Genomic DNA, 21,486 nt, shown 5'->3' on the forward strand with positions numbered 1-21,486 from the left:
TACTAATATTTCAGTTAGTTTGCAAGGCAACATTTCTAATAAACTCTTTCCCCACCATTGACGGAATATTAATTCATTTATGACGTAATGCTTTCCAGCAATCCATGTTGTTAATGTTACATGGTAGGGGGCGCTATTATGCATCTTCTGAAACAGTACAGAATCTCCGGATCAAAACACAGGCAAAGAAGCAGCAGAAACAAGCGATAGAAGCATTGATTATGCACATGTAAAATAACACGATCATCAACAGCATATAAATCAAAACTGCCAAACGTTACCAAATGAAATGTTGAACCCATGAAAAGTTAAGGACTGTGAAGCTTTGGGGGTGTTGATGGACTCAATCTACTCCATCTGTGTTTTGATCTTCTCACTGAATCCGATCCGGACATAGTCTTTGACAAAAATGTGATTACTCAATTTCAAGTGTTGATAAAAAAACGAATGCATGAATCTAGCATAAAATTTTTTTTGTTTGTTTGTTTAAAGTCCAGTGAACCGGAAGATGCAACCCACTTTACTTGTGAAAGGGACCATTGAATAGATTTTGATTAAAGATTACCATAACAAACAAACTTTTTCTGTGTATTAAACTTCTGAATGATGTCAATTCAGACCTAGTGGAAATGAATTTAAATACAATGTACCACATCACTCAAAGTGTCTCTCTTTGAGGTGTAGATGCCTTCATTCCTCTTTCCCCGCCTCTTATGGGCGGAGCCCCACAGACACGCCCCTCTCTCTCTTTCAAACACACTCTCACATGCGTTTAGAGTTTCTTACAGAGGAAACTCACTCAGATGTTCAGTCCCACAGTCAGAATGAAGGAGAGGATGGATCACTGCACTTCTGCTCCTCTGGTTCACACACAGTAATTCCCGACATCATTAAACCCACGTGTCTGGGCTTTATCTGGAAGCGTGGCTGCTGTGCGTGATGTCGTGGGGTTGTGGATTAAAGTATCTGTTTTCTCTGCCTCCGGCTCTCCAGCAGGCGGGCGTCTGCGCTCTCCGAGCTCCAGAGGACTTCTCGCGGTTGGACGTGGTCCAGCGGTTGGCCAAGGATGGGTATCGCTTCCTTCAGAACCAGAACTACCGGCTCCCGGACCGCTCCGCACAGGTAGGACAGCGCTCGCTCTTACCTGCGTCTGTTGGCATAGTTACAGCAGGTCAGGTGTGTAAACTCACTATATCAACCTGTTGAAGTGTTTTTAAAGTTCTTTTAGAGTCCCAAAGCTCATGAGTAATACACTCTTGAAAATAAAGAGCCAAACAAGGTTTTATAAGCTGATGTCACAGGAGTACAGTTTTGTTACATAAAGATATAGATTCAACGATAATTTTCATATTTAAGTCTCTGATTTTACATTTTTAGGATTTTGGCACTAACTCAATAATAAGTAGACTATCATATAAATATATAATATTAAATATTTAAATTTAAATTTTGCAAAATAAATAATTGCAATATATTTGCAATAATAATAATAATAATGATAATTTTGGTACAGTTATATTATTATTATTATTTGCACCATTTTATTCATACAAAAGTTTTGCAAAAATAAATATTTGAAATAATAATAACAATAATAATAAGGTAATTTTTATTATTATTATTATTGCTATTATTATTATTATTAATATTATTATTTACACCAGTGTATTTATGCAAATTTAGCAAATAATTGCTATATATTTGCAATAATAATAATAATATGAATATGGCACAGTTATATTATTATTATTTACACCATTGTATTCATACAAATTTATATTGCAAAATAAAATAATTGCAATATAATAATAATAATATTAATAATAATATGTACAATTACATTATTATTATTATTATTATTATTATTTACACCATTGTATTCATACAAATTTATTTATTTGCTAAAATAATATGGAATATTTATTATTATTATTATTAATTTTCTTATTTACACTGTTGTATTAATGAAAAATAAATAATTGCAATATATTTGCAATAATAATAATAAAGTACAGTTATATTATTATTATTATTATTATTATTATTTACACCATTTTATTCATACACATTTATTTATTTGCAATAATAATAATAATATGGAATATTTATTATTTTTATTATTTACACCATTGTATTCATTAAAAATAAATAATTACAATATATTTGCAATAATAATAACAATAATATGAATATGGTACAGTTATATTATTATTATTATTTATTATTACACCAATGTATTAATGCAAATTTATATTTCCAAATAAAAAAATGCAATATTTTTAATAATAATAATGCAAAATATATTTCTATGAAAACAATGGTGTAAATAATAATAATAATAATAATAATATTAATATGGTATAGTTATGTTATTATTATTATTATTTACACCATTGTTTTCATGTGAATTTATTTTGCTAAACTAAATAATTGCAATAATTATTTATTTTTCTTTTTTATTTCTTTTAACTAACTGTTAACTCACTACTTAAGTCAGTATCTGTGAACGTACAGTGGTACTGGTTAAAAAATATTACTCAAAGTGCTTATTATTCTCAAAGAACTTCTGAAAAGAGCCAACAGCAAAACTTTTTACATCTCCAATCAGCAGTATAGCACCTCAAGAACCCAAACAGTGATCAATCCTTGAAGAAGCTGTATTTTAGGAGTGTCTAGAGAATGAGATGGTTGTTGACTCTTCATGGGAGTATTTTACATGTCTGAGAGTCTTCAGTAAATCACAGCGTAACGTGAAGCTCACTCGTGGCATCGGCGTGGCTGGACTTGTCTGTGAGGATGGAGCTCAGTTTGTGATCTCTCTCTCTCTCTCTCTCTCAGAGCGTTTGGGGAGTCGAGAGAGACCTCGTTTCCCTCTGAAGTGATTAAACATTTCTCATGACTAATGCCTCTCATAAACTGTGCTCACTTCTGTGTGAATTACCCCTCAGGGCACTTCGACACCGTTTGCAGCTCATTTTCTGCTGTTTTTACATATGCATCAGGGTTGAGCATTCATCTTTTAGATTACCAAAAGATACGGCTTTGATTTGTCTGTCTGTAATGGGAGTTTAAGCTCAAGGCCTGGTTGCAAGAAACTCCTTGAGCTAAGAAAAGCCTTTATTTTTATATGCAACTATTTGAAAACGTAACATTATGATTATAAATGATGAATTATTGACTTGAGGGGTTTTGTTGCAACTGGCTACAGATCTCAAAAGTATTTCTGACTAAATCTTTGGGTAAACGCCCACTTTTCATGATCCAATCAACTCCTGATAGATGAAATCAAGTCCCGCCCCTTTTATTTCCTTTTTCTCTCAGAAATGCATCATATTAAAGAAATAAAATGGATTGTAAATGCCATTTCATGTTGAAAGTACAGACCAGAAGTTGTATTTATAAATGTTTTCCTTATTGATATAAGGTGTTGTTGATGGATGAAACCTAAAGTATTTCAGGTCTTTAAGCACTACTAGTCTAGGCCACACCAGCCCATGCTAATTAGTGCTCTGTCTGATCCAGTGTGGGACATCTGAGCCGTTCAGGACTGGTGCTCTGGTGTCACTGGCGGTCAAAAACCACACTACTGAAGGTGTGGCTGATCTCACTTCCTGTCATTGAGCCGTCCTTCCACAGTGTTGCACAGTTGCCATGATTACACTATGTTGGACTATAGGCGCCAGTTGAATGAATAAATCAAGTAGCATACAATGTAACAATACATAATGAATTGATCAGTTATTTTAAATGCAGTATTTTAATTACTGTTCTTTTAGTACTTTTATACTATTATAGTATTTATTAATATTTTGAATTAGCTTTAATATTTTTATATTTTCAGTTTTCATTTTAATTTAAGTTTTAGTAATTTTATGTATTTTTATAAGTTTTAGAATTTTTAGTTTTCTTTAATATTTGTATTTAGCTTTAATGTATTTTTATTTTAGTTTGAGTAATTTTAGTACATCTGGAACTTGTGTATACACACATATGTATATGTGTGGTTCCAAACTTTTGGACTGTACTGTATATATATAAAATAGAAATTAAAAATTAATTTTGAATTAATAAATTAACTATATATTATATTATCTATTTCGTGCTTTTCTCATTTAACACAATAATGACTTAAAAAAAAAAAAAAAATATATATATATATATATATATATATATATATATATATATATATATATATATATATACATATATATAAAGTATATATATAAAGTCATTATTGTGTTAAATGAGAAAAGCGTGAAATAGACATTACAAAAAAAATCGATTTTGATTTATTAAAATAACTATTGATACACACACATATTTACATATAAAATAAAAATTAAAAATGATTTTTGAATTAATAAATTAACTATATATATATATATATATATATATATATATATATATATATATATATAAAAGAAAAAATCATTTTGCATTATTGGTTCCTTCATTTTATATTTAAGTGGCACTCCTAGTCTTCCATTACACAGATTGTTGGCAGCAAAAATGCCAAAAAGCATATTGACATAATCCAGCTCATGTTTAGGTTGGACAGAAGTGTTGCATTGTTTCTTTTCCCTGTTCATGATGAGTGTGTGTTTTTATCACTGAATTCCAGAGAAGCCTTACATAAGCCAGGGTGATGTCTGGAGACACACAGGATGGCTGGATTACACATTCGTTCATACATCTTTTTCCTAAAAAGATCTTTATGCAGCTCTTATAATCAAATAATTTCCAGAGTTATATAATGGGATTTCCTTTCCCGGATCCCATACAGAGACCAAGGGTTGTGCTGTGACTCGAGTTTGTGTGTGTGTGTGTGTCTGGGGTGTTTTGGTCCTGTTGCATTGTTTAGAGTAAAGATCGTGTTCTTTCGTTTTTACAGGAATACGGGAGTTTTCTGTGCAGCTTTTTGGCATAATTAAGGAAACTAAACAACACACACTATCACACACTCTCTGTGCAGAAACACAGGAAAGGAACACAGAGTGCTTCCTCTCGCCTTTCCTGTCCTTTCTGCTGAGTGCTTTACGTCAGCGAGGTCTCTGGACTGGTGCTCCACCCAGTGTGAGAGCGAACGTCAACCCCTGACCCGCAGGACAGGTGGAGACGCTGCTTAAACACACACCTCTGCTTGATCACTGTCATTAGTTCAACGCAGCTGCTCGTGTCCTCCCTCATCAGCTCACGCATGACGAAAAAAATAAATTATACACATGAAGCATTAAATAATATTAAGAATTTAAGCATTAAAAAAGAGAGTTTTTTGAGATGTTTGGAAGATTTTTAAAGTTTTTTTTTTTTTTTTTAAAGTCTCCTGCTCACCAAGGCTACATTTATTTGATCAAAAAGACAGTAATAATGTGAAATATTGTGATTTAAAATAGCCATTTGAATATATTGTAAAATCTAATTTATTCCTGTGATCAAAGCTGAATTTTCAGCATCATTACTCCAGTCTTCAGTGTCACATGATCCTTCAGAAATCATTCTAATATGCTGGTAGACAAACAAGAAAGCAGATGGAGGCTTGGATCGGGTAATGCTGTAATATCCTGGAGAATGAGGGATGGGGTTTTCCAACAGGAACTGGAGGATGGGAAGGTCTGCTGTAATCTGATGTGGTTATGAAATAATTTGGTTTAGCTGAAGGTTCTGGGTGAGCACTGAGCCCTCATTATATCTGAAATACTTCATTCTGATTGGTCAGTCTCATCATTCTGTGGTCAAATATGATGCCATAATGACGCCAAACTGAATAAGTGACCCGTTATACACTCTAAAAAATGCTGGGTTAAAAACAACCCAACGACTGGGTTAAATGTTTGCCAAACCTGCTGGGTATTTTTATTTAACTCGACATTGTTTAAAAATTACTGTATTGCTTGTTTAAAATGAAGCCAAAATATGTTGGAAATTTACATTTATTAATATATATTCAATAAATAAACATTTATTTATAAGTTTAATGAATAATAATTAAACAATAAAAATTTATTAAATTGCTTATTAATAAATGTTCACCTTTAGATTATTATTGTTACCTCTAATAATTATATGTCTGATTTTTAATTTCCTACCTATTTTGTGTTCATTTTAAGCTAGCCATATAGTTTTTAAACAATAGTTGAGTTAAATAAAAACAACCCAACCGCTGGGTTAAAACAACCAAATCACTGGGTTAAAACAACCAAATCGCTGGGTTAAAACAACCAAATCGCTGGGTTAAAACAACCCAACCGCTTGGTTAAAACAACCAAATCGCTGGGTTAAAACAACCAAATCGCTGGGTTAAAACAACCAAATCGCTGGGTTAAAACAACCCAACCCAACTGCTGGGTTAAAACAACCCAACCGCTTGGTTAAAACAACCAAATCGCTGGGTTAAAACAACCCACTATCTGGGTTAAAAGTACTTAATCGCTGGGTTAAAACAACACAACCGCTGGGTTAAAACAACCAAATCACTGGGTTAAAACAACTTAATCGCTGGGTTAAAACAACTTAATCACTGGGTTAAAACAACCCAGTTGCTGGTTTAAAACAACCCAACCGCTGGGTTAAAGCAACCAAATTGCGGGGTTAAAAAACCCAATTTCTGGGTTAAAACAACCCAGTTGCTGGTTTAAAACAACCCAACCGCTGGGTTAAAACAACCAAATCACTGGGTTAAAACAACTTAATCGCTGGGTTAAAACAACCCAGTTGCTGGTTTAAAACAACCCAACCGCTGGGTTAAAGCAACCAAATCGCGGGGTTAAAAAACCCAATTTCTGGGTTAAAACAACCCAGTTGCTGGTTTAAAACAACCCAACCGCTGGGTTAAAACAACCAAATCACTGGGTTAAAACAACTTAATCGCTGGGTTAAAACAACACAACCGCTGGGTTAAAACAACCAAATCACGGGGTTAAAACAACTTAATCGCTGGGTTAAAACAACCCAGTTGCTGGTTTAAAACAACCCAACCGCTGGGTTAAAACAACCAAATCGCTGGGTTAAAACAACCCAATATCTGGGTTAAAACAACCCAACCGCTGGGTTAAAACAACCAAATCGCTGGGTTAAAACAACCCAACCGCTGGGTTAAAGCAACCAAATCGCGGGGTTAAAAAAAACAATTTCTGGGTTAAAACATCCCAATCGCTGGTTTAAAACAACCCAACCGCTGGGTTAAAACAACTCTATTTCTGGGTTAAAACAACCAAATATCTGGGATAAAACAAAAAAATATCTGGATTAAAACAACCCACTATCTGGGTTAAAGCTACTTAATCGCTGGGTTAAAACAACACAACCGCTGGGTTAAAACAACCAAATCACTGGGTTAAAACAACTTAATCGCTGGGTTAAAACAACCCAGTTGCTGGTTTAAAACAACCCAGTTGCTGGTTTAAAACAACCTGGGTTAAAACAACCAAATCGCTGGGTTAAAACAACCCACTATCTGGGTTAAAGCTACTTAATCGCTGGGTTAAAACAACCAAATCACTGGGTCAGTCCATTTTCAACCCAACTTGGTTTGTTTTTAACCCAGTATTTTTTTAGAATATAAATATGTATAAATATATTCCTGTTGCATCTTCTGACCAAATTTCTTATTTCTTATTTTTTTAGTTTGTGCCTGCAGATCCTGTGAGAACTCATTCAAACGTTCACAATGTACCAAAGCACATTCACCTCTTTCATTCTTCTGTTACGTAATGCTGTCACTGCCAGCTTGATTATAAAAAAATACATTTTTCATGAGCAGACAGGCTTTTATGGCCAAAGTCTGTGTGCATAACTGACATTTAAATGTGTGTTCACTGTGTTCTTGCGTAAGTACATCAGTTCTCATTCTTTAGTGCATTAACTCCCCAGAGAGGCGCGGGTTGATTTTGGAAGGGCTCGAGAGGAACACGGCCACCACAGATAAACTATTTGTTATCGTTTGCATCGCTAACATTTTTCCCAGCAGCATCTGGCCTTGTGTTTGTTAATGTAGGTGTTTTTCCGTGGAATTATGTAACTGCAGGAAAATCTTATTAGCGTTGCTTTTTATAAACACATTTGCAGGCAGAAGCAGCGCAGACTCGATCTGATATCCGCGCTTGTTTTGGAGTTTAGGGAAGGTTTGGGAAACATTCCATGTTTGTTCCGGATTGAATAATTTGTGGTCAGTCTGGAGAGTATTTTTGGAATGTTCAGAAGTTTTTTTTGGAATGCCAATTCCGGTTAAGTAACAGCGAAAAACCGACCGTCATTAAGAGGTCAGAGGTCATGTTTTGGACCCCACGTGTCCGTCTGTCTGTCTGAGCACAGATAATCCATCTGTTTCCCTTCCCGGCGGTCTGGTGATTGACAGGCGACTCCCGCGGCGGCCCAGCATCCTTCACTCTACGGGAGAGCGGGTAAAATGACCAATCATCACTCACAGTCTCTGAGGCCCGAGACAGGCAGCGCACTCTCGACTGAAGGTCGTTCAGGGATGGAAGCGTCGTGTCTGAGTTTGAATTGCTAATGGATATTGTATATTTCAGTGAACATGTTCCAGAACATTTTGTGCAGGGTTTTGATGCCTGTGGGCAGCGTCAACAGAGTCGGGGACGGTTATGTCAATAGCATTGTACTGTTGTCTCGTACAGGGGTCAGTGTGTGTCTGAGCACAGAGATTTCTTACATTTCAATGGATTTTGACCCGTTAACATTCTTTTTCTTGTTGACGTTGAAGAAAGGAAGTTGGGTTGGGAAATATTTAAAAGACTTGTTCTTTTTTTGAGAAAGCTAATAGTGTTTAGTTTACATTCAACATCACATATTTTCATTTCTTTCAAAATTGTGTTTCAAAAGTCTGGCTATAATTTTATCCCTTTAAACTTATCTTTGATCACCAAAATGACATATTTAAAAAAAAAAATCCTATGGACAAAAATGTTTAATGCCGTAAAATAGCTTGAATGTAACTCTACACACTTGCCTCATTTATTATACGTGGATCTATGAATATGCTAATTAGCCCCGCCTCCACGCACTCACGCCAGCTCAGAGATCCACTCGGTCAACTTACTGAGGTAAATGTTGCCCAACAATCTAACAATCAGTATCCTTAGAAATGCTTTGAACAACTCAGAACGTCTTGGAGAAAGGCATATAGTTCATCATAACATCGTAATATACATCATACACCCGCCATATTGCTAAATCTACACGATTTTTCATATCAACAGAAAAATATACTGGGATAACCTTTCTTCTCTTGAGACTCCCTTGTGCGGTCAGTTAATGATATGCTAAAGCCCGCCCCCACATTGACGTGATTGGTTACAAGGTAGTTTGTGACGTCACAAACACCACCGATTTCAAACCGCGTTTTTGAAACTGCATTTTTAAACAGAAAATACTCTGCAGTGGTGTTGACTAACGAATTTGCCTTAAAGCATATTAAAAACACCACATAGACATATAAACAACATTAAAAACTTGATTTTAACCACTGGGGAACTTTAAACTTTGTTCGCACACACTTGCAGGTGTGACTGCAGGCAGGTTGTTCAAATGACCTACTTTGAAGTCCTGCATTAGAGCATGTCATCACCTGTCTGACTCCGCCCACCCGCTCCCAGACAGACAGATGCACACGCATGGGCGGAGCTTATGATCTCACTCACCTGTAAAGGTGCTCAGTCAGTGAATGAGTCATTTTAGAGGACGCACACTTGGCACACACACCGGCACACATCTGTTTGATAAAAACCCTGTGTTAATGCTGACTCGAACAGCAGATGTTCATACTGATGATACCAGATTTAAAGACACCTGGACTTATTGTCATTGTGATTTATTGACATAAAAACATGTGTATATAGCTAAAAATTGATTCAATATTGATATTTGTGTATTTGAACTGAAATTACTGCAAAGTAACAATCTGTAAAAATATCACTACCTTTTTAAAGTTTGGGGTCAGAATGTTTTTTTTTTTTTTTTAGAAAGAAATTAATACGTTTATACATTCAGCAAGGATGCATTACATTGATCAAAAGTGACAGTAAAGACTTTAAAAAAAGTAGAAAGTAAAGATGCTGTTCTTTTGAACTTTCTATTTCACAGTTTCCACAGAAATATGAAGCAGCACAACTGTTTTCATTATTGATAATAATCAGAAATGTTTCTTGAGCAGCAAATCATCATATTAGAATGATTTCTGAAGGATCATGTGACACTGAAGACTGGAGTAATGATGCTGAAAATTCAGCTTTGATCACAGGAATAAATTACATTTTACAATATATTCACATAGAAATCTGCTATTTTAAGTTGTAATAATATTTCAAATTTTTTGCTGTTTTTATTGTATTTTTGATCAAATAAATGCAGCCTTGGTGAAGAAAAAACAGAAAAGACTTCTATCAAAAAAAAAAAAAAAAAATTCATACCGATCCAATACTTTTGAACAATAGTGTATGTAAGGAAATATTTTTGTTGGTATATTGGTGTATATAAATGAAAATAATTAAATATAATTTTTTTCTGTGTTTTATTTTTTGCATAATGTGCACTGATGACTCAGATATTCATTGCTTGATTTTAAAGCGAAATTATTGTGATTATTCAAAATGTCTTCCAGCCTTATTTCAGAGTAGAACATGTTATTTTGTAGTATTTAGTATATAGTATTTAAAGTATTTACACCTGCAGGCCACAAGACTAATAAGAGCCGGATTTCAAACACAAACCACTGCGCGTCTGAATGTGTGCATTAGGATTCACACCTGTGCAGCTGGTGTGTGTGTGTGTTTATGTGAGACATTTCAGATATTCTTAATCCTTTTCCTGCCTTTCATCTTTCTCAAACGCTGCTGTCCAGACATGTCTAAAAGCGCACACGCACACACCCACACACACGCACACATCAGATGCGTCACTGAAATGTTATTTAGAGCATCAGCGAACACTGATTGAGTTAACAGTTTGATTAATTTGTAAATTCATAGATCATTTAGCAAGAATTGATTTCAAATTACTGTGTTATTTAGGATTGACTAAAACAGGAACAGGCTGTATTGATGAAGCTTTTTTTGTGTTTGATTTTGGGGGTTTTCCAAGTGGCACACAAACACTATTTTTACATTATTTACAGTATGCATTTCAAATACTAGCAAATACTTCCCATTTTGTGATTCTGCTGTATGAATGTGACTGTAACGATTCTCGTTTCTCCCTGATGACGTGTTGTTTAATTGAAACAGAGAGAGAGAGAGAGAGAGTTTGAGTGTGACAAAAATGCAAGCAGAAACTTGTCAGATTTGATGACAGAAATACACACTGTGATTATATTTGCAAACCTGATTGGTCTTGATCACACCCTGTGTTTTTGAATAGTTTGAGTCTGTTTTTACAGTTTGCGTAGTTTGAGACTGAATCATTTTGCTCTTTGTCTTTTTTTTACCATATGAATGTTAGTATTGACATGAATACTGTTTGTAGAATACAAAATTAGAGGAAAAGTTCAATACTGGTCATCTTAATGTCATTCCAAACTTGTTTAACTTTCTTTCTTTAATGAAACATGAAATGAGAATGTATGAAGAATATCTCAACTGCTCTTTTCAACATAATTTGCTGCCAGAAATGACAAGAAAGTATCACAAAAAAAACATTAAAAGTAGTTCATATGACTTGTGCACTGTATTGCAAGTCTTTTGAAATTAAAAATGTAAAATTTAAAAGTGATTTATAAAAATTTAAGTTTAGGCCAATTTTAAGATCTTGATATTCGCCCTAGTTTTTCTTGGCGTGTTCATGAGAGAAGTAGTAATGAATGATTCATAAATGATTCATTCTTCTGAGTCAAATGATTCAGTTCATATTTGAGTGAACTATTCCTTTAATGTCTGTTTCATTGTGTTTTGATGTGTAATTGTGTGCTGTGATTTAGTAAGTGATTGTGTTCTGCGTTGGTCTCTCAGGCGCAGGGGGAAAGTGTCGTGCGCGTCTGTCTGAAGGAGAGGGGTCAGGACGTGCTGGTTCTCCAGCGAGTCCCGTCAGATCCTGCGTCTCCACAAACGGCCGGAGTCAAAGACGACGATGGCGATAAGAGGTGAGGCCACGCCCCCTTATCTGTCCCTCCCCTTTTGTTTACATATCTTTAAGCACTTTTCATCCTCCAATCAGTGTCTTTCTCTCTCTCCCTATTACATTCCTGATGTTTGCTTCCTCATTACGCTGTCAGCAGGGCTTGAGGAGGGACCGCAGCCTAAAACTTGCGAGTGCACGTAAACACACTTGTCTGCTTTAGACTGCGAGTGTTTTTTGCTGCACAGAAATTGTTTGCAGGTTTTTGCAAGTTTGTCCAGCAGCACACGGGGGAGTCGATCCTCCCTGTTGCCCAGAAACGGACACCTCCATTGGGCATGACTCAGCACACATGTCCCTGCTGGAATGGACGGCAAGACTCAAACCCGTCACTCTGGTGCAAGCAGAAGAGGATGATGATGATGATGATGAAGATTGGGAATACAGCAACAGTCTGGAGGATGAAGATCAAATGCCCACATTTAATATTCCTCATTTTCGCTTCATTGATGACGATGATGATGAAAATGAGGATGATTATTATATTGCAAACAGACAGCAGTGGAGCGGCTCTTGTTCTACGTGTTCCTCCTCTGATGAAGAGTACCCATGCGATTCTTCCTCTTCTGCTCTGTCCGACAGGTACGTCGTGGTGTCTGGGACACCCCACAAGATCCTGGAGCACCTGCTGAGTGACCTGCGTCTGGACGAGCACCAGGGGGCGACGGAGGGCAAAGAGGCGGGTGAGTGACTCGAAACACATCATTAGATTAATTTCTGATTTGCATTTGTGTACGAAATTTGACTTGCGTAATCAGAAGCATTTCGATGTGAAATATACACTTCAGGTGTGGTGCACTTGGACAACTTTTTTGACCCAGATGGTTAATAAAGACAATGTTACTTGAAGCATATTGTAATTACGTTTTTAGGCTGAGTAGTTAAACAAAATAAATAAATAATTGGAATCGTGAATCGGTCAATCAGTCTATATATAATATATATAATATTTATAATGTAATTCATATATATATATATATATATATATATATATATATATATATATATATATATATACATATATATTTATATATACAGTATATAAAATTTGTAATAGTTTTATAGATACTACTGTTATTTTGAAACGGAAAGTAGTTGTAAGAGTTTTTTAGGCGAGAATATAGTTGTTAAGACCTCAGATATGCGTTTTATATCTAAACATAGCGCCTATTTGAAAATCTGTTTAGACGCTTTCAGAGATGTGTGCTCCAGGCCGTCAGCGACCGTTCAGGGTTCATGTACCCGCAGAGAACAGCTTCATCTTGGCCAGTGCTTTGTGAATTTGCCGCTGGCTCTTATGTAGATAGTGTTTAAACATGAGGTATAATTCATCAAACGGGCAGTCTTTGGTCTTATTAATATGTTACTTGTTCCAGAGCTAATAGATTTGGCTTAAGGGCTATATTACATTTCATAACTTTATATTTACAATGAAATTAAATCCTGTACTAACTAGAGCGCTGCTTTTATACGTTTGACTGAACTGTTTGCTTGTGTTTATTTCCTATTTTACTTCTTATACTGTTATAATGGCAATTGTTGTTAATTTAAATGATATTGTTCAATAAATAATATTTTAGATAAATAACATGCCTTATTTTGGTATTGAGAAAGAGTCCGTTAGTGATTTCGACTTCAGTTACATTAATACGCCATGAGATGGCGGCAAAGACTGTCTTTATGAGTAAGTCAGTCAGTCGCAAAGACTTTTATATTGAAATGGACTGAAACAAGGAAACAAGGACGTTGTTTTTACTTTAACAACATCTTAGGAGACACAAATGACAAATGCATTGACTAGCACAGTCATGGAAATGTCTTAAATGCTAAAAGGACAAAGATATTGCTTTCCTTAGCGGACATTCAAACTGATTTTGTGATTATGAATATAAGATTGACCTGAAGAATATCAGCTAGATGTAGGTAATACACTCGCTTGGGCGATCTCTCTCTCATAATACTCTACATATTACAGTGAGTTTCAATGAAGTGACTGAACGTTCCTACATTACTAGTTGTAAAGTGACGTTTTAGAAATAGTAACAGAGGTTTGGGCTCAAACTGTTAAACTGTCAACTTGAGATTTGAATCCGTGGCGGAAGGAAGTAGTTCCTCACAAAAGAGGGTTTTTAAAGACAATCTGTTGTTGTTCTTATTTATTTACACACTCTTGACATCAAACTGTTGTATAAATGCAATAGCACACTCGTAACTGTGCGATATGGCTATCAGCATGCTGTTATTACCTACGGCTGAATCACAGCCGTGCTGATATACAGCAATATCACACGGCTACTCGTGTGATATATACACACATGAATAACTATCTATAGCAATTCTCTTTGTGGTATAATTATGGCGTTTTCTTACCAACCTAAACTAGTTGGCTAAATAACATTTGGTTTAATGTTGAATACAGTAGCAGCACAAGTAAGAAATATTACTCAGATCATTAGATGTGATCTTTCTGGTCACTGGTCAGATTTACTCTCATAAAGCATTCCAGCTGTCAGTTATTTCACAATGTGGCGTGTCAGAACGACTCTATCCATGACTGTTTCTGGAATGCGTTGTGTCTTAATGCCGACAGAGTTTTCTTTTGCTTTCTGTTGTGTCGAGTTTGTGCCTCCAGGTGTCTTTGCTCTGTGAAGTTACACCACTGCATTTGAAGCCACGTTTCTGAGGATGTTTTTGAAGTTCTGCATGCAAAACCGATTGATTTGCGTCGAGTGTTGGTTACAGTTACTCTTTTTATTCTTGCAAAAGCACAATTATTCATGAGTTGCAGGCGGAAGGCTGATAGCATGTGTGTGTGTGTGTGTGTTTCTGAAGGTCAAATGAGGTCATTTATGACCTTAATGCAAATTCACAGACTCTAGAGTCTAGTGTTCGACTGGAAAAGTCCTTCTCTGAGACATCTGGAGTGATATATATAACCTCTTTTTATAGGAAAGAAGTTTAAACATCTTCACTGAGAGTTTTTAGTGTTTGTATTTAATTAAAGACATCAAATAAGTAGAAAGATGCTGTGGGATGATGAGGAAGGAAACAGGCAGAAACAGAGAAAAGAAACTAGATAATGAGTTTTTCTGTGTGTGTGCATGTTTGTGCATGTGTATATTTAATATATGTGTGTGTGAGTGTAATTCAATGACCCTTGTGTGATGTATAACACACCCATAGGCGATAAATTAGCCTCACAGTGCAGTGCATCCTGGGTAATTACCGGTGTGTTGGCAGCTGTGTTTAGCATTAAAATGTGCCTCATGCTCGTAAGAAGAGAGAAAGGCTTTTTTACCTTTTGTTAAATGCCAACAGTCTCACTACTTCCTCCCAAATCAATGCAGACGTATATTTTTGAGGCAGTTTCTCATTAGACACTCCCATAGTCGCCCGGTCGCCTTCAGATACTGATATTAGACTGACTATTGTTTTCAAATGTTGCCGTGCTCCGCCGTAAGCGGTGTAAAATGTCAAGCGGTGTATTATAGAGAAGAATAACTCCAGCTCGAGCGCAGCGCTGTGAGTCAGTGTTTGTGTTCAGACCTGCGTCAGTGTTCAGTGATAATTGTTCAGAGACTTCATGAGAAATCTCATGGTACTGCTTTCCCGGCGGGAAACCAGGCAGTTCAGAGAAGCGAAAGGCATCAGTAGTATTTTTAGAAGAAAGAGGTGTGAATTGAATCATTAGGACTATACACATCGAGTTGCTTTAGCTTTCATGGGTGTTGCAAACTCATATTTGATATATTTGAATAAGAGCGTGTGATGAGTCAGTCTGCCTGCAATAATTAAACATTGAACCATCTCCAAGAAAGTCAAAACAAAACTTTGAGGTATTAAAAATAGCTATATATACAGAACTAATCAGCTATATGAAATGCATTTTTAATTGTTTCAGTAAAATTTTGATTAAAAAAGCCAAACAATGTTTTTTTTTCAGTATTTTACACAACATTTTCCCAAAATTATTTGTTATTTATACTTTTATATTTATGTAATATTTAAATGGTAAAAATAAAACAATTATTTACAACTGTAAGTAGAATTTCTACCAGTGTTTTACACAATATTTACTCAATTTTAAAATAAATATTTTATATTTATATTTTTTATATTTATATGCTATTTATCAAAACTGTATTTTTTTGGGGGATGTGGGTTAAATTTATTTTAATATCTATCTGTATTTTACTCAAAATAAAAAAAAAGTTTTTGTTATTTGTATTGTTATATTTGTGCAATATTGTAATATATATTTTTATTTTGGACTGTCAGTAACATTTCTACCAGTGTTTTGCACAATCTTTAATCACATATTTTTTTTTTTTTTTTTGTATAATATTTTTGCATTTTTAACTTTTTGTTCATTTTCTTTTCCAAGTGGGTTGAATTTATTTGCATTTCTATCAGTATTTTACACAATATTTACTAAAAATAAAAAAGTTATTATAAAAAAGCTATTTATATTTAGAGCTGTTAGTAAACTTTCTGCCAGTGTTTTACACAATATTTACTAAAAAATAAAAAATAAAAATTATATTTATATTTATATTTTTATATTTATATAATATTTAAAAATATTATTAAACATTTTATATTTATGTAATATTGTTGACTGTCAATAAACTTTCTACTAGTGTTTTACACAGTATTATTTAAAAAAAAAAAATATATATATATGTATATTTTTATATTTTGTATAATATTTTGACATTTTTAACTTTTTGTTCATTTTCTTTTCCAAGTGGGTTGAATTTATTTGCATTTCTATCAGTATTTTACACAATATTTACTAAAAATAAAAAAGTTATTATAAAAAAGTTATTTATATTTATGTAATATTTTAATAATTTTATTTTAATATTTTTTAGAGCTGTTAGTAAACTTTCTGCCAGTGTTTTACACAATATTTACTAAAAAATAAAAAATAAAAATTATATTTATATTTTTATATTTATATAATATTTAAAAATATTATTAAACATTTTATATTTATGTAATATTGTTGACTGTCAATAAACTTTCTACTAGTGTTTTACACAGTATTTAAAAAATAAATAAATATATGTATATTTTTATATTTTGTATAATATTTTGACATTTTTAACTTTTTGTTCATTTTCTTTGCCTAGTGGGTTGAATTTATTTTATTTAAAATAAAAACGCATTTATAAAAACGTTATTTATATATTATTTTAATAATTTTATTTTAATATTTTTTAGAGCTGTTAGTAAAATTTCTACCAGTGTTTTACACAATATTTATAAAAAAAATATTTTGTTTATATTTTTGTATTTATATATTGTATTTCTGTTAGGATCATCATACATCATCTAAATACTGTCAATTATCACTTTTCCCTGATTTACATATGACAAATACATTAGTTTTTAGTATAAAAATGTATTAAAGCTAGTACGCCATTGGCTGACTGTGCTAGAAGTGTCAAAAGACAGTTTGAGTTGTGTTAGACAAAGTTATCAAGAATTTCTTTCTTTTTTTTCACTGTGACCTCTCTGAAAGTCACAGTATAATTCACACATTCGTCTGAGAGACGCTTTCATCCCTCCTGCTTCTTCTGACTCTTATTTGATTCTGTCTCTCAGCAGTAGGTGAAAATGGAGCACTGGATTGTGGGCCAGCGTTCTGTTAGCACAGGCAGTCGATGATAAAAATGGAAATGAATATTTATCAGCAGACGCAGAGAAGACAAACAGAAAGGATGAAGGGAGATGAAGAAGGGGTTTGTGGGTAGAGAGGAAAACAGTACAGAAAGTCTTAGTGGTTTGAATATTTTAAAATAGTTTCCATTTATGACTGCCAGTAACATTTCTACCAGTATTACACAATATTTACTCAAAACATTTTTTGCATTTAATTTAGTGTGTATTGTTGCTGTTTGAACATAAACAACAAAGTTATGACGCTCAAAGTTCAATGCAAAGGGAGAAATTTTCTTTTACAGAAATCACTTTCTAAGGACTTCAACAAATGGCTGGTAGCGACTACAACGAGCTTCTTCCCGGGTTGGTGACATCACAAACACCAAAATTTACATAAACCCCGCCCCCGAGAACACGCAACAACGGGGGCGGGGCCATGTTGGGCTGCTTTAGAGAAGAGGAAGAGTTGTTGTAGTAGAGTGTTGTTGTCATGCCGGACTGCTTCACAAACAAGGGTCAATTCAACACAAAAGATGAACATGACGGCACATGCTAGTGGATGAGTTGAATCAACTCCACAGCAACTACATAAATTTATCCACTAACCATTCAGAAATGTCCAGTTTCATTCTAAAAGTTGTAACTTCTTCCTGAGTCTCTCCATCAGTGTCGACTCCGGTTTGAACAATGTAAGGCTGAACGCCGTTACTGACAATCCTCATTTTGGCTGCGTGAGATTCTCCAGCTTTGTTGTTGTTGAGCTGTTAAAGCTCCGCCCTCTTCTGGAAAGGGGGCGGGAGCAGCAGCTCATTTGCATTTAAAGGGACACACACAAAAATGGCGTGTTTTTGCTCACACCCAAATAGAGGCAAATTTGACAAGCTATAATAAATGATCTGTGGGGTATTTTGAGATGAAACTTCACAGACACATTCTGGGGACACCAGAGACTTATATTACATCTTGTGAAAAGGGACATTATAGGTGCCCTTTGAAATATTTTTAATAATGACATTTAGGAGCTCATTTTTGTAGTCCTTAGTAGACTGAGCAGATGATTTCAGGCATTGTTAAACTTTTAGATCCTTCAAATGCCCATTTTATCATCCACCAGGCGAAAAACTTAATTTCTGTGAAGTAACAGGACACATTTCCTCAACAAGAAACTCTAAAGTTCAGTTCTCAGCAACAGGGGTTTGTTCAAATCACTAACCCAAAGTATGAGCACTAGTAATAGTGACGTTTGCCTTATCAAACACCACTAATTAGCCCCACGTTCATGAATCTCATTAAAGTTCTCATTAAACATGCCTTCCAGGAGAGGGAAATGTAGATCAGCTGCATGTCTGATTAATTGTCTTTGCATGCCGTGCGCTAATATCTGCTGATGATGGGAACATCATTAATCTATTTGGATGTGGTGGTTCATTATGTTTTACTGTGCGTTTGTCTTTCAGAAATGCTTCTGGACGACTTCCTGTTGACGTATCTGGTCTTCATGTCCACCAGTGAGCTCTGCCAAGCCCTGCTGGGACAATATCCTTCAACATCACTGCAGCATGCTTTGCTATGTTGTAAATATAGTCGCACATAAAGGCCGAAAGTGCTTCTGTGTACATTCGGTTGATGCCGTTTGCATACAGAGTGTGTTATCTGTCTTTAACCTGATCTCACCTACTGTACGAAGCGCTGCCGAGGGAAGGAGGAAGGGAAGGAGGCCCTCTACAGGAAGAGGAAGGTCCTGCACCTGGTCTCCCAGTGGAGCACGCTCTACAAGGACTTCCTGCGGGAGGAGGAGAACGTCAAACTCTTCATGAAGGTGATAACGTTAGCCGAGCGTTCTGGGAACATTTATATTTTTAATGTATAACATTTATGAGAGGAATCTGTGTGGAATTATTACGGATGTGATTTAAAAACCGTGTAAACCGTCTGTCTTCTGCTGCTGTTGGTGTTGTTTTCATCATTTGATGTGTTTTCAAAAGACATCAGATATTATGTCTAGAAAGCAGCGTGTCCGATGATAAATGTAATGCTGATTATTTAACAAAAGCTAAGAGATGAAAAATGAACTGTTATATTACAAAATTTTACATTTATATATTTTAAAATATTTTTATTCAAGTTTATCAGTAAACTTTCTACGAGTAATTTATACAGTATTTACTCAAATGTAAAAAATATATATTTAATATTTTATAATTATTTTAATATTTTAAAATATTTTTTGTTTAAGACTCCCATTTTTTACACAATATTTACTAAAAAAACACATTTAATATTTTTACATTTATATAATATTTTTAATATCCTTATTCAAGTCTATCTGTAAAATGTCTACAAGTTTTCTACACAATATTTACTGAAAATTAAAAAAACTGTATTTGTATTTTTAAATATTTTTTTTCAAGACTGTCAGTAGAATTTCTACCTGTATTTTACATATTTACTTAGAATTTAAAAACATTTAATAGACTATCAGTAAAATTATATTTATATATTTTAACATTTTAAATATTTTTATTCAAGTTTATCTGCAAAATTTCTACAAGTTTTATACACAACATTTACTAAAAAATAAAAATGATTTTTATATTTATATAATATTTTAATATTTTAAATATTTTTTATTCAAGACTGTCAGTAAAAATTCATTATGTATTTTACATATTTTTTAAAAATTTGAAATATTTCATAGATTTCCAATAAAATTATATTTATATATTTTAATATTTAAAATATTTGTCTATCTGCAAAATTTCTAGAAGTTTTATACACAATATTTACTCAAAATTAAAAAAAAAAACGTATTTGTATTTTTAAATATTTTTTTCAAGACTGTCAGAAGAATTTCTACCTGTATTTTACATATTTACTCAGAATTTAAAAATATTTAATAGACTATCAGTAAAATTATATTTATACATTTTAACATTTTAAATATTTTTATTCAAGTTTATCTGCAAAATAATACAATACAAGTTTTATACACAACATTTACTAAAAAATAAAAATGATTTTGTTTATATTTTTATATTTATATAATATTTTTATATTTTAAATATTTTTTATTCAAGACTGTCAGTAAAAATTCATTATGTATTTTACATATTTATTAAAAATTTTGAAATATTTATTTTCAATAAAATTATATTTATATATTTTAATATTTTAAATATTTTGTCTATCTGCAAAATTTCTACAAGTTTTATACACAACATTTACTCAAAATTAAAAAATAATTTTTTAATATATTTTTATATTTATATAATATTTTTGTATTTTTAAATATTTTTATTCAAGACTTTCAGTAGAATTTCTACCTATATTTTACATATTTACACAAACTTTAAAAATATTTAATAGACTGTCAGTAACTTGTATTCATATAATATTTGAATATTTTATAAAAATTCAGAAGCTCCCACAGTTATTTGTCATGCAGTTCTATTAGAAGCGTTATGTTACGTTGACCTGCAGTGAAATCTCATTGGTCCCCATCTAATGTGTTGTGATTATCTGTGATTGTGTGAAACTCTCACTCTGTGTGTTTGGTAGTTTAGTGTTCGAGTTCTAGTTTAGTGACTCACAGACTTGCGGTTCTCCTCAGGGATCGTCTCTGCCTCATGTCAGGACTTGAGTTTGCTTAATGGTTTTTCTCATTTTCGCTCCAGAAAACATCTTTTCTCCCTTCTG

The 21,486-nt window shown here is 33.7% G+C and overlaps 1 protein-coding gene across 1 annotated transcript in view; it reads left to right on the forward strand.

The window, feature by feature from the left end:
- Positions 1 to 21,486, forward strand: part of rapgef5a (Rap guanine nucleotide exchange factor (GEF) 5a) — a 70,987-nt gene that overhangs the window by 36,884 nt on the left and 12,617 nt on the right. The window contains exons 9-13 of the mRNA XM_048203520.1: positions 994 to 1,122; positions 11,958 to 12,088; positions 12,706 to 12,806; positions 19,248 to 19,326; positions 19,465 to 19,609. Of these exons, the coding sequence (XP_048059477.1) occupies positions 994 to 1,122; positions 11,958 to 12,088; positions 12,706 to 12,806; positions 19,248 to 19,326; positions 19,465 to 19,609 (585 nt within the window). The remainder of the gene's footprint in view (positions 1 to 993; positions 1,123 to 11,957; positions 12,089 to 12,705; positions 12,807 to 19,247; positions 19,327 to 19,464; positions 19,610 to 21,486) is intronic.

The sequence above is a fragment of the Megalobrama amblycephala genome, linkage group LG9 (genome assembly GCF_018812025.1).
Source record: "Megalobrama amblycephala isolate DHTTF-2021 linkage group LG9, ASM1881202v1, whole genome shotgun sequence".
NCBI lineage: Eukaryota > Metazoa > Chordata > Actinopteri > Cypriniformes > Xenocyprididae > Megalobrama > Megalobrama amblycephala.